The sequence below is a fragment of the Eschrichtius robustus genome, chromosome 13 (assembly GCF_028021215.1).
Source record: "Eschrichtius robustus isolate mEscRob2 chromosome 13, mEscRob2.pri, whole genome shotgun sequence".
Classification (NCBI taxonomy): domain Eukaryota; kingdom Metazoa; phylum Chordata; class Mammalia; order Artiodactyla; family Eschrichtiidae; genus Eschrichtius; species Eschrichtius robustus.
The window spans coordinates 9,791,685-9,806,525 of NC_090836.1; the positions used below are offsets into that span (position 1 = coordinate 9,791,685).

Sequence of the window (14,841 nt, forward strand, 5' to 3'; positions counted from 1 at the left end):
GTCCACTGATGGATGAATGGATAAAGAAACCACGCTATGTACACACAATGGAATATTCTTCAGCCTTAAAAAAAAAAAAAAAAAAAAGGAGATTCTGCAGCGCGTGGCAACATGGATGAACCTTGAAGACGTGATGCTGAGCGAAATAAGCCAGTCACAGAAAGACGAATACTGCCTGATTCCACTTACTCAAAGTTAGATCTAAAATAAGCAAATTCGTCGAGTCCAGGAGTGGACTGGTGTTGCCAGGGGTAGGGGAGGGCGGGGGGAGATGGGGAGTTACTAATCAAGGGGCATAAAGTTTCCATTAAACAAGATGAGTAAGTTCTAGAGACCTGCTGCGGGACACTGTACCTGTAGTTAACCCTGTATTAAGTGCTGTACTATGCACTTAAAAATTTAAGAGGGTAGATCTCATGGTCAGTGTTCTTATCACAGTAAAATAAAGTAAAATAAACAGAGCAAAGAGTTCCCCTGCCAAAAAAAAAAAAGAAAAGAAAAGAAAATTAAGATAAATCTGTATTCCTACTTAAAAAAAAAAAAAGAGTCAGCAAGGTCCAGGCCTGACCACAGACAGGTAGCCGTGGGGCAGAGGTGGCAAGGCACCAGGAAGGCCCAACTCCAGATCCCCCGAAGGAGAGGCAGGCCACAGGGGAGACGCCGCTGGGCTCTGCCCTGGCTGCAGCCCGTGCTCTGGCCCCGCTGAGGAGGGCCTGCCAGAGGCTGTCGTGACCAAATATGGCCAGACCCCACTGACACCCTCCACCCTGTGAGTCACTGAGAAAAATCGCTCTGCAGCTCGCACAGGGTGCCCTCACCCCAGGGCTCGGAACCACTGTACTCTTGCTTCCAGGACAGGAATTTAAACAAAAAAAATCTCTTCCTTCAAAATGACAAACCAGAAACACAAGCTTGAGAAAGGTCACTGTCAAAATAAAAAAATTTTTTTAAAAAAAGGAAAAAAGGAAGAGAAATTCTCTGTGGGTCAGAAGGTGAAGGATGCCCCCCAGAGAGGGGGACGCGCAGGAAATTCCTCGGGCGCAGCAGAGCGCAGGCCTGGGAGAGGAAGTCGGGGAGGCCGCTGCGGGACGCGCTTTGTTAGCTAGACTCACCTTAGGAGAGACCTCAGCGAGGACGTCTGTGAAAAAGCCCAGGGGTGGGCGTGGCAGGGAGCAGATTAGCAGGTGGCTTTCCCGACTGGCGGGGCCACAGAAGCAGCTGAAGAGCTGGATCTGAATAGCTCCTGCGGCGTCTTTTCTGAGGTTCATTTCATTGTGTCTTTGTGCTTTTTTTTCTCTCTTCCACCTTTGAACAAACAGAACAGAACAAACATGACCTATGAGAAAATGTCCAGAGCCCTGCGCCACTACTACAAACTAAACATTATCAGGAAGGAGCCAGGACAAAGGCTTTTGTTCAGGTAGCACTTCCTTTTTCTCCTTTCCTTCTTCTGGGAGGATATTGTTTTCTTCAAATAAGAGGGAGGAGGGAGGCTGTTAAGATCTCTACCTGCCTGTCTGATCCTCAAAGCCGTCACGTGCTACACATGCTACACATTCGATACCAGGTGGTGGTTTGTTAGAATTTAAGGGGGAAAAAAAAATTTTTTTTTCCACTTATGTCTAACCTAAAGCCAAAACTAAATAAACACAATCTGAGTCACCTTTCAAATAATGCAATGATCAAACAGTATTATCTGGCATTTATATCTATGGTAGTTAAAGGGAGCAATCAGAGGAACCAATGGCAAAGGAACTAAACAAACCTAGACCTCCAGGTTGCCAAGCCTGGACCAGTGTTTGTCCTGGCCTGTTAGTGAATCATGACATAGATGTAATGAGTCTAATTTTTTTAAATGAAATAGAACAGAATTGAATAGGAAAGGATAGAGTTGAAAATATCAGACTGTATCACATGAATTAAGAGTGACTGTTGATTCATGAAAACTGATTCGGGGGTGGGGTGTGTATGTGTGTGTGTGTCATGATGTAAAATATATTTATGACAATGCATTGAAAAAGTCTGAAAGCTGCTGCAGTAGACATTCCTCTTTCCAGAATTCCTCCCAGCTAATGAGTTCCAACCATTTAACCTACCACATAGATTGTGATTCCTAGGCAAGAGAGGAGAAACAATTAGAAGAGGAAAAAGAAGGGATCTAAAGGACCAATCAGGAGAGGTAGACATAGCCCTCTGACACTGGTGGTAATTGACGTGGTGAGACCAAGTGAAGCTTGGGAGAAGGTGGGATTGACAAACACGACCTCAGATTCTGTGTTTTGGCAGGTGGGACAGAGGAGAGTTACAGATGGGGCTAGAGATGTGGATTTGGGTAGAAAATGACAAAATGACACTGTGTATGAGCAGACGAGCTCACTGGGATAAGTACTTATTGGAAAGAGCACAGAACCTGGGCCTTAGCATTGGGAAGGGGTGGTAACGTAGGAGCAGTAAAAAAAACAATTGCGATCTTCAAAAGAAACAGAGAAGGCTTTTCAAGAGCTGGAAACAGAGTAGAACAAAGTGGAAAAAGAACCTCCTTTCTCCGGCTCTGCTGATGCCTTCTTTTCATCCTTCACCCTAAACTTAGTCCTTGGCTTCTGTTCTTCCCACTCTATACTTTTTCCCTGGATGGATGGATCCCATTACACAGCTTCAGTTATCAAGTCTGTGAATGGGCTCTGAAATCTCTACATGCAGCTCTAAAATCTCCCTGAAATTCCAAATCTTAATTTCCAAGAGCTTCTTATAGGACATGTCCACTGAAATATCACATTAGTATCTCAGACGTGAAATGTTCAAGACAGGCCTTCTTCCCACACTGGAAATCTACCCACCCCCAGATTTCATGTTACATCAGCAGTGGTATCACCGTTGTTTAAGGAACCAAACTTGACACTAGCGTTATCTTTGACTCTTCTTACATCTGAGTCATCACTGTGCTGGACAGTCCATTGGCCCTTCAGCACCATTCCCACTCCAGTCTATGTTGCAGGGGCTAGAAGCCTGGGAACCACATTTCCCAAGATTTCTTACCAGCAGGCTCCAGGTTGGAATCTACCAATGGCAAGTACTCTCACGAGACCTGAAAGCAAGGCAGAAGCATTATTATGGCTTCCCTGGCAGCGGAGGCTGATGTCTATCTAGACTTCATGACTGATACCTAGATTAATTCAGCAATCTCTGCCTCTGGTCCATTCTCCTGCCTCCCAAATTCATAATACACACTGCCAGCTGCCCTCCAACACTAATAGGGTTCCCTATGCCAGAAATGTGTATCACTTTAACTTTTGCTTTTTTAACATATATAATACCCCGCAGGTCCACCTCAAGTCTACTACCCTTTATGAGACCTTCTTCAACTGCTCAGACACGCACAGATACCTTCTTCCATCATCTGTTGGGTTTCCTTGGCCCTAAACCACATCATGATTTACATTTTTTTTTTCTCTTTTTTTTTTTATCATAAGATATCACTTATAGAGGGAATGTAAAAACCGTTACACTTGAACTGAATTACAAAACAGAAGAGAGTCACACATTTAGAAAACACACTATGGCTGCTTAACGGGAAAGGTGAGGTGGGGTGATGCATAAAACAAGGGTTTCAAATTAGCTCAGATACCGTTCCATAAACCCAATATGTAATAGACAAGACCTACTCCTTGCTCAGCATGATTTACATTTTTAATAGTTGTATATATGAAGTCCTTCTCCCCAACAAGTAGGTCATAAGCTCCTAGAAGGTAGAGGGTTATATTTTATATACATAGTTCTGCTTTATACCTTATGGAGGCTTTTGATAAATGTTTCTGGGCAAGCCTGGTGTGGAATATCAGAAACTTAATATGGAAAAGCCGTCAAAAGAGGATAGGGGTAGTTCGGAGGGCCAAATATAGCACATCTGTGGACTCGGCCTGGAGGGGATTATTAGTGACTTCAGATGTTGAGGGAGAAGTGTTAGCTCCAGGATAAAAGTGGAAGACAGGCTGCAGATGCAACGGAACAGACTGCTTGAAAAAAATCAGCAATAATGGGCAGAAAAGAAAAGTAGTCGTAGGGGGAAGGTTCACAGGCTTCCAACAGTGATTGCAACAAGATAAAAGGAAAGAAGAGTGCTATTTGTGAGGAGAGGTTAGTCATTTTTGAGGAAATGAATGTCGGAAGCCAAACTCGCCCCAAAATGAAGGCTTCTCGGTATACAACCCAGTGTGTAATCAAGTGAAGTGTTAAACTGGAGGGACTCTTGGAGATTTCGGTATGGATGATGAGACAGAGCTCAGACAGTAAGTAGGGCTCAGATAGTGGAAGGAGTCAAGAGGGTTCCAGATAAGGGCAAAGCTAAAGGTTTGGAGGATGGCATGAGCTGTGATTTATGTAAAAGGAAGTGGCGAGACTGGAGTGAAGGGTTCATGCTAGTAAACAGTGGAAAACAAGAGTTTCCGGGTTGAGATGACAGAGGGGCCCAAGGGGCAGGCCAAAGAGTGGATCCTTGACTTGATAAGTGGTCGTCACAGGATTTTTTTTTTGGCCATGCCACAAGGCATGTGGGATCTTAGTTCCCCAACCAGGGATCAAACCCATGCCCCCTGCATTGGAAGTGCGGAGTCTTAACCACTGGACCGCCAGGGAAGTCCCTCATCATAGGCTTTTGAACATGAAGTGATGAGAGAAAATGTATGTTTTAAAGACAGGTCATGTGGTACCGAGCAGAGGGAGGGAACGGTGTGTAGGCTGTGGAAAGGGCCCTCCCACCATAAGGACAGAACGTTTGCAGGCAGGCACCCTTCCTGAACCATGTAAATCATGGTCACAACATGGCACTGATGTAATTTCCAAATGAACCCAGCGACCAAGAAGATGAGGCTTGCTGTATGCACCTAGCTGCAAAGGAAGACAGAATAAAGGGGATGAATGGCTAGCATTTGGGGTGGAGCAGTGCTAACATTGAAAAAGATTCTTTCTTTTGGCCTTTCTAACTTCCAGAAGCTCCACCATCTTGCCCTATTCCCCAGATTTTCCATCTAGCATTTCATTGTATCCTTCGCATTAGATTCAAGTTTTGACTACCACCATTCCTTGGGCTCACAGTCTGGGATGGAAACGGATATACAGCGCTCACGGGTCTTTGTAAAATCTAACCCTCTGAGAATCAGAAATGCAGGTACGTGCGCTGTCCCAGGGCCCCCTCGCACGGTCATGCAGGAGTGCATTACACAGCTCCATCTTCTTCAGAGTCATCCTAGACTTCTGTTTATCGTTATTTTGCTAACTTTCAGGCAGTCAGAGGAAGGGGTAACTTTTCCTATATTGTGCTAAGTTAGCATTATGACCAGGTTCAGTAGCTCTCCAGCTATGTGAAGGCGATGGGAAGTCTCTTTTTAGAGTTCAAGGTGAAGACAACTTTAGGAAATTGTAACCTCTTCACGCCACCGTTTCCTCTTCCAAAGGTTTATGAAAACCCCGGATGAAATCATGAGTGGCCGAACAGACCGTCTGGAGCATCTTGAGTCCCAGGAGCTGGATGAACAAATATACCAAGAAGATGAGTGTTGAAGGAACCAGCCCCCGGGGCTCAGCGGGCCGGTAGCCAAGGGCGCCCTGCCCGCCAGGATGGCTGGGGCGTGATGGAGCGGAAGGGAAGAGACCCGGATGTGGCAGTGACACTTCTCTCACCCAGCGTGAGGGACCCCGGAGCACCTTAGACAAACCACTCAGCAAAAGCGGCGCTGGAATTCTGGCCAAGGGCACCAGCCTGGGACTCATGTTCACGGTTCCTTCTCGTTTGGAATCTCTGTCTGTAATTCCTCCCCCACCCCGTTCCACCTATTGTTAAGTTTCATGGTGTTTTTGTTTTTGTTCTTTTTTAAGACCATGCAGTTTGACTTTTCATCATTCATATAGGGGAAGACATCGAGGTTGTTTTCCTATGGAAATATATATCTATTATATATATATATATATTTTTTGCAAATCTCACAAAGTGCAGAAGCCCAACTGGTCAGGAGAGAGAACACTTGCAAAAGGGTTCAGGTTCCTCTTGATCCTGCCACGTGGATCAAGTTTGTTCCTGTTGCTGTTGGGTCTTGGCTGGGAAAAAAAAAAGAAAAAGAAAAAAAAAAGATGCTTTTAAAAAAGATAAAGTGAAAAGGAGAGCTCTCTTCTTCTCTCTCTGGCTCTCTTTCCTTCCCTGCCCCGTCCCGTCCTCCCTCCTCGCCTGCTGTTGAACTTCAGGTGCCTTTCAGCAGAGTTCAGCCTCTTTGGAGAGTCTTGGGAATTGTTGGCACCTAAACGGAATCAGTGGTCTGGGTGCTTGATAGCCGGCACCACAGAAATCAAACCCGCATCCCAGCATTTGGCTACCTATCGGAGGGAGGCCAAAACATCACGGAGGCTGCTGCCTTCCGGAAAGGTGAATGCTAGTCCGGCAGGCTTCCCCTGACACAGCTGTGAGAACCGCGGGGGCTTGGTGGTTCCACAGAAAGTAAGATAAGCCTGGAAGGCTGTCCAGGTTATTTGGAAGCCCCAGCATCTTGGGATTAGTTTGCAAGTGCTGCGAAGCGGGAAAAAAATGAAGAAAAACCACACAGGCCTGATGGTCCAGGTGACAGATCTTCTGCAGCGGGGTATGAATTATTCCAAAGTAGGTTGCGGAGGGTCATCTCTGCTCCATCCCAAAGGCCATCGTGCCGTCAGTTTCATACCCTCACCTAAATTTTTTTCAATTCCCAGCCTTTTTTTTTTTTTTAAAGCTTCCTGGTCCCCGCAGGACACAGGGCATTTGAGAGGGAGGATCCCGGAGTGCGTAGTCTCAGTTGTTACTGGTGTTTGCCACGCCTGGGCAGACGGGAAATTCCTCAGATACCTTACTTTTCCCCTCTTCTTTCCTAGCTGTGTTTCCGAATGGACCCATGTGTGGCTCTTTTTCACCTCAAAATAAGGTCAATAGCATCTTATAAAATGAGGAAGGTGCCACCCCTTAGTACTTTTGATGATAACATATTTTTAGAAAGCTGTTGCAGTTTTGGGGGGGGGGGGAGTTTTTTTCCTTTTCAATAGCCGTCTAAATCAACTCTTCCAATACAGGCTCGGAATCCAATATTAGGAGTACAGTCTTCTTTTACTCACGAAGATTAGGCTCCCCTTGCAGGGCACCCCGTCCTCGTTTCTCTCCGCTTCCTCCGCTCAGTTGGGTGAGCGTCTCGTGGTCCCCCGGGTACGTGTCTGCACTGTCGCCAGAACTTCCATGTGAAGCCACCAGATGCCCAGGGGTGTCCTCAGGCCATTTCCGAGTGAGGCAGGCAGGTGGGGGGGGGGGGGTTGTGGTCACATGGGCAGCAGGCATTCTCCACCCCTCCCCCAGCCCCAGCCTCACTGACGAGGACACCAGCCTGCGGGGAGGGAGGGACAAATAGGCTGACCATCGCTCAAGGACACTGGAAACGCTCCTGCCTCTCATCCGACCACAGATAGATGCGCAGGGGTGGCCGGCCTCCTCCCACCCTCACACACGCCCCCCACTCTACCTTCCAGAAGGTCGGGTTTGCAGTGAGGTCAGGGACCTTCTATGTGTCCCCTGATGAAGGGTTTGGGTTCAGTCTGCTCGAACGGGGATGAAATCCAGCTGGATTCCAGCATGCTACAGATGTCTTTCAAGAGCGTTCTATAGCACACAGTGATAATCTTCCAGCCTCTGAGATGACTGATGTGGGCTCTCAAATGGAGAGATTAAGCCAAATACCTGGTGTGTTGTTGTGAAGCCACTGAGTTGCAGGGCTGGAGAGAAAGGGTGGATCTTCACTGAGGCTCTCTGTGTGTGACGTAAAACCAGAGACCCGGGCGTGATGTCGCTCTTCCCTAAGATTAGAGTATCTCATTCCGTTCACCCAGGTTTAAGGACTCCGGCTCTTATTGTCCAAAGAATCTTACAGTTGAATCACGGAGGGGAAATTCCCCTTTGCCCCCCGGATTTCTGTATTTAAAGCAATATCCTGTAAGAGTCTGTAAGACTTAGGCTGACACCTTCAGCCACTTGAAGAAACAGAAGGTGTCAATTCCAATGTAGTCTCTACGGTCCATCCAGATATTACTGTTACTGGTTTTCTGTTCACTCCCTTAATGGCAAAGGTTCTTCTCATTGGTTCTTTGAGAGCATACCTGAGCGATGCTGATACCAGGGATACAGCATTTACACACTGCAGACCTGAAAGATTTCAGGTTCAATTTAGGCAACTTTGATGGAGCACCTGCTAGACACCCCGAGAGATTCCCAAGAATCGGGCACAATCCTTGCCCTTCGAGAGCGTATCTCCTACCTGCAGAATCTATCTAGCATGAAATTTCTCACTTCCAACACTAAGCACTAGGGGTGACGAAAATTTCACCTGGGACCAAACTAAAAGTACGTCCATGATCTGAATAGTTGGCCTTTCCCTGCTGCCATCGTGGGAGATCTTGGCTTGCAAAATGAGAAACTGGGAAAGGAAAACGCAGAAGAATGCTGCAGGGGAGCAGACTTGCCTCCAGCTGGGTCCGAGGCAGACAGACTCGCTTGTACCTTGAAATTCTCTAGCATCTACTCTTCCCTGCACCTTGAGGTAACCAGGGTGCTTCCTCTCCATCAGAAGAAAGCAGTGGCAATTGGCTGGACGGGCTACGTGGAAGTAATGTTATCTCTAAGATCTTTCTGTCCCGAGGCAGCTTTGTCTTGCCTAAGGTAGCATCACCGATGTTCCAGATCCTTTGGTGGGGTGGGGGGAGGGGGGCGGGGGTATCCCCACTGGAAAAGAGGAGTGACAACTGATGGATTTTTTCTCTTTTCAGCAGTATGTTTGGAACCCCCCCGCTCCATCATCTTCTTACACTAACACCTTGTCCAAGTGCGAATGTAGATTTAGCGGAAACTTAAATGGCTTTGACGGGATGTACCTAAATGCCTAAGTAACCACACCTCCTCCGCCATTCACTGCCTAGGATCCAGCTCTGAATACATGTCTGAAACATTAGCTCCCCTTTTGAAGAAGGGAAATCTGAGTATCACAGAGGTCCTGTGACTTGTCCTAGGAGCAGACAGCATGCCAGGGACAGAATTAGGATTGGGATCCAGCGCGGCCATACCCCCATCTGACCCATTCCCACCCAGGAAGCTGAAGATAAAAATTGGGGGAAATACACAAAGAACAAAAGGCAGTTTCTTTGCCCAAGCATTCGGTGCTAGTTAGTTTTCACCCACTCAGCCTGTTCCTCTTCTGAGCAGTAATGAAGGGAGTGATCCAAGGAGCCAGGGGGGTGACAGTGGTCCCTGCCTGCCTAAAAACCACAGAAGACTAACCTGATACTCTTAGGGCCCCATCTGCATCAACACTAAACAACGACAAACTCCCTGAATCTTTCACACATGCCAAGTGAACATTCTTGAAGATTTCTCTTTGTGACTGCAACCACCTGCAAACCAGGACGAATCTAGAATTTTTTTTTTAATTTCTAATCTCTTGTTGTTTATGAGGTGTGGGGTTTATAAGGGACTGAATCAAATGAATGTAACAAAAAAGAAAAACAAAAAAAAGCCTTTTCTCAGGGCCAGTGAATTGCAAATAATTTTTAAAGAAAAGCCTATAATTGCATCATCTCAATAAATTTTTTATAAAAAAAAAAAATCCGAGTCTCTGTTTTTAATAATATGAAATGGAGTCAGACAGGCAAGGTGGTCCAATGAGGTAAATCCTGTCTCCACTCAATTACGGTGTAAAGTGCAGTCATGGTTCTTCACTGGCAGGAAGCCTCTGTCACAGAGCAGTTTGCAGGCAATCTTTAGACAAGTGGCACCAGAAAGGTCAGAGCAAACAGTTCAAGTCTGAGCAGCTGCCGCAAGTGGAGAAATTTGCCAGCAGGAACCTCAGTCAGAGACGGCTTGGGTCGTGCGCTGGGCCGAAGATTATCAGTTTGCTGCAGACTCACCTGACTCCAAGAGTTAAAGAGCCCTAGGTCTTCCCACAATAGAACTCCTCAACTGTGCTGAAATCATGGGTGTGCGCGTATAGGTGATGAGGGCATGAATGTGACTACACCCAGGGCTACGGTGACCTGGAAGGTCATCCATCACACAGCTCAGAGCCTGCCCCGCACTCAGAATGTCTCAGCCACGCTAGCCAGTGGAGTCACCCGCCCACCAGTAGGCACTTATGATCCCAACATCAAACATCCTGCAGTCGACCAGAACTATCTACCTGCCATCAGTGGTGGGTAGAAACTAAGAGAAGAATGGAAAAGGAAGCAATTTATTTTGCTTGTAAGCAACTCCGATATAGGTTTGGGAAGCAGAAGTTTGGAATCCATGGTCTCCGAAAGTGTTGTGAGATTATTTCTATATTTAAATTGTCCCAGCTATTCTGTTGCCCATGACCTTGACTTACTGAAACTTGGCCCCATAGTCTGTTATCGTCAGAGCACAGTATCAAGTAATAGGGGTCTAGGTATTTCCTAAGGTGCTAATAATGCATCTGAAGCTACTATTTCTATAACCAGCATCAGTATCCCCTGGGAACTGCTAGAAATGCAAATAAAAGTTCCCGCCCCATCAACTGAATCAAAAACTTTGGGATGGGGCTTAGTAATCTCGTCTGCCAAGCTCTCTGGGTGATTCTGATGCATGCTAAAGTCTGGGAGCCACTGCTAGCATCGATTTGTTCATCACAGTATGAAAAAGAGTGTGTGGTGATTTAAAGTAAATACACAAAATAATCGATGACAACTAATTTGCATTAATGTTACTCATAATATGCTGCATTTCCCCTAACACTAGACATACTGTGGAAGGAGGCTAAATGGACAGAATCACATAACAAAGTCCTCTTCTTGCTTCCTCCAAACCTTTTAAGCCATCTGTTTGCTATAAAGATGAGCTATTTTAAAGGTAACTCTAACAGCTGACCTGCCCTTGTAAATCAGAGCACGGCAATTCATTCCCTTCTATCCACTTATCTGCCTAACTAGCCTAATCGAAAAAGAAAAGGATCATTCTCACTGCCCTTGGCTGGCTGTCCCTGGAATTATTAAGCAGAGCCCAGGTGACCACTTAGCCAGGGTTTTTGCAAGAGACTTCAGAACCACCGGATCAGACCGGCGCTTCTCAAACCTGAAAGTGCTTCGAATCACCTGGGGGTTCTGGGTAAAAAGCAGATTTTGCCAGTAAGGTCACTACCTTAGGAAACAGGGGCAGAAGATCTTCTCTTCTTCTCTCCTCTCCGGGCGAGGCTTGAGGTTCGGCATTTTCCCCAAAAGCTCCCCAGGGATGCTCATGCTGGTCCTCAGACCACACTTTGAGTAGCAAGAGACCAGTCATCTCCCGTCAGCCCTGAGATTCTGAACCTGAGGTGACACTGAGCTAGCCTCTCTCTTTGGTGTACTCCTTTGCCAATTCCTCCCCTAGAATCGTCCCCAGGGCCAATCCTGCTCTGCAAGAAAGTCTGCTTTTTCTCCTTTTAGGGCAGCAACAACAGGAAACACCATGAGCAAAAGTCTCTGCTGAGTGAAGGAATAACTATTCACATACTGGACCTTAACACACAGGTGCACATAACCAGATGCTTCATGGTCACCATCATTATGGGAGGGAAGACTTCCTGGCATCACTGCCTCTGTTAGCCTCTGGAAAGACCAATCTTGAGTAGTGTGAGCAGACAGAAAGCTGACGATGCCATTCTTGTTCCAAAAGATGCTCTGTTCAAACTGCCCAAGACACTGACATTAAAAGCAGACAATCTTGGGGCAGTGTCCTCACTGTCGGTACTTACAGATTCACCTTTTTAATAAGGACCTCATTCCTGCTAGATTGATGAGGTAGATCTAGTAAAAGCCACCGCATAAATTCTGCCAAATCTCTTTGAAGGCGGTAGAAGACTACTCTCTCTCTCTCCCCAGACCCTCTTAGCAACACTCTTCTGGAGTCTTCTGAGGGTCCCTGTGCCTGTCCCCTCAACCAGTTTTGGTCATGAGATCCCATGTCAGACCACCTGAGTTGGCCTTTGCCTCCTTCCACGGCCTGGGAGCACTACACACTCCCTCCTCGGTGTCCCGACGGCAAGCACTCTGTAAATCCAACTAGATGCCTGTCCGCCATGGATTGCTCACCGCCCCCATTCCTACTGGAGCTCTCAGAGGGGAAGAGAGTGTTTTATGTGCTTTTATATGACCAGCCCCTCGCGTGGTGCCTGGTACATGTGTATCTGAAAAAGTGTTTTGAATGAGGGAGTAGAGTCAAAGAGTTCACTTGAGTTAGACAAAGATTTCTTAGATATGACCCCAAAAACACAATTCAAAAAAGAAAAAAATTGTTGACAAATTGGACTTTATCAAAATTAAAACTTGCTCTTCAAAGGTCACCATTAAGGGACTTCCCTGGTGGCGCAGTGGTTAAGAATCCACCTGCCAATGCAGGGGACATGGGTTCAAGCCCTGGACCGGGAAGATCCCACATGCCGCGGAGTAACTAAGCCCGTGCACCACAACTACTGAGCCTGCGCTCTAGAGCCCGCGAGCCACAACTACTGAGCCCACACGCCTAGAGCCCGGTGCTCCACAACAAGAGAAGCCACCGCAATGAGAAGCCCGCCCACCGCAACGAAGAGCAGCCCCCACTCGCTGCAACTAGAGAAAGCCTGCACGCAGCAACGAAGACCCAACGCAGCCAAAAATTAATTAATTTTTAAAAAAAATCACCGTTAAGTAAAAAGAAAATGAAAAGACAAGCTACAGACTGGGAGAAAACACGACTCTTGCATACAAAACAAATTCACTGCATGCATTGAACATATCGACATTTTTACTTTATCTAAAGCTACCTTAAAAGACAGTTATCTTTCCATTCATAACCAGGTAGTGTTAGTCACTCACACATAAAAGACAGAGATATATTACATGTCTACTGAAATGAAACCATCTTCCAAACGTGTTTTAAAATTATTTCTTCTGTCTGTCACGTTGGCAAAACACTTTTCACTGTTCTGTAATTCATATTCCCTCTTCGCTTTCCTTTTGCAAATCTCTGAAATAGGCAGCCTCTTGGGAGGCATATTAAAGGGCTTTAAAATGAGTTAATAAAATTAATTCCTCATTCCTGGTAAACAGCATTACGTGCTGAATCTTTGGTCTCAGAACTTGAGCCTATTGCAATTATAGGCAAAGAGATATTTCTAGACAGTGGGCCTCAGGGCTGCAGGAACAGCCTGCAAAATCATCAAGGAGTTGACCAGCCGTGCCAGGAGCAAAACAGCATCAGAGATAGGGCATTACCAGCAAGGATGTTGGTTTTGTCCACCTGAGGATCCTGTCTACTTGGGCGTCAATGCCCAACCTTCATCTTGCCAGTCACATCAGGAATTCTAGATAGAGACCTGGTTTCACTGGTACCAAGTTTCTGATTGAGTCCGTTCTTATTTTGTATCCCTTACGTAGACTGGTCCCCAGCACAGCTGGCTGGAGAAAGCCACAGAGCAGAGTGTTGAAACAAGTGCAGTCAGAACACCTGCCTTTAATCCCACGCTTCCTCTCACTTGCTGTCTGACCTCGGGCAACTGGCTTAACCTCGCTGTGCCTCTGTGTCCTCACATGTGAAATGGGGATGAAGATCACAGCAGCACCCACTTCAGAAGGATGGCTGTGAGGAGTAGGTGAGTTATCACGGGAAGGGCTTAGAAAAGTACCATACGTGGCACGTTAAATATTACCTGTTATTATTTTTGTACTTCGCTCTGGATCTACTGAGCCACCAACAGCAGCCCACCCCGAGCACCTCTGCTTTCATCAGTTCTACACATCGGGATTCCCCAAAAAGACACCTTCTGAAAAGGTTTCCACCGCTCTTGTTTCATTTGAGTTTGGAGACCGTGGAACAAGTACAACCCCGACGCTTATACAGATGAGGGGTCCAAGCCCAGCCAGGTGACGGGCTGCCCGAGCCCCTCACACCCCGGGGGTGTCTGAACCAGGGTCCCCAGCCCAGCATCCTCTGTGGACCATGTTCTCAGCCTCACAGAGCCCCTGAGCACTCGGTGAAATTTATTTGTGGCATTGGACTCGACTCAAGGGAAATACTGCCTCAGTTCCGGTTTACTGAGGGTATTTTGATCTGGTTTTGTTCCAGTTCAATAGCTTTAGGATATGTGTAGGTTTTGTTCTATCTTAAATTACTTTGTGAGGTTCCTTGATTTTGTTTTCTCCTTCTTGTTAAGGAAGTCTCTACTCAGCCCACATGTGCACAAAACAATGCTATGTGGGTTCAGTCTGGGGACTGGGAAATTAGAACAGTACTTTTGAGGAGAGCCCTGAACACGGGGAAAGCCACATCACAAAGCCCTGGATGTCTGGGTGTTCCGGAGATCCAGCTGTGAGACACCCGGACTATCTGGCTCACGGCTGGACTCCTGCTTTTCTGTTAGAAAGGGGAAACATGCACATGACCAGGTGAGAATCTCCTCTTTCCAGAGACGTGTGGAAAAATAGGAGGAACAGCAGCTGTACTGGATTCTAAACCCATCTAACCACTGTCTCAAGCAATTCACTGAAGGTCTGAGCCTTTGTTTCCTGGAGAGTTATTTTCCTCAATGCACCACTGCAACGATTCAATGAAGAAAATGTGTAACGATCCTGGCACGTCCATTTTAGTTCCCTTCTCTCTTTCCTGCCTGCCAAACCCTCCCCACGACCCATGTCCACACTGCCCTGCCAGCACTAAATGTCTGTAATTCTGGTTCTATAGAATTCCAAGTGGGAAAATCACCCAGTGACGACCGCTGAGGGATGTTAGACCTTTAGTTTCTAGTCAACTGAATTACCATGTCCCCC

The 14,841-nt window shown here is 46.6% G+C and overlaps 1 protein-coding gene across 4 annotated transcripts in view; it reads left to right on the forward strand.

The window, feature by feature from the left end:
* The window catches only part of ETV6 (ETS variant transcription factor 6), a 239,134-nt gene extending 232,975 nt beyond the window's left edge, over positions 1-6,159 (forward strand). For 3 of the 4 annotated variants that reach the window (XM_068560970.1, XM_068560971.1, XM_068560973.1), the window contains exons 7-8: positions 1,320-1,420; positions 5,451-6,159. In XM_068560970.1, the coding sequence (XP_068417071.1) occupies positions 1,320-1,420; positions 5,451-5,556 (207 nt within the window). In that variant the 3' untranslated portion in view covers positions 5,557-6,159. The remainder of the gene's footprint in view (positions 1-1,319; positions 1,421-5,450) is intronic. The other variant, XM_068560974.1, reaches the window with a different exon arrangement.
* The last annotated feature ends 8,682 nt before the right edge of the window (positions 6,160-14,841 follow it).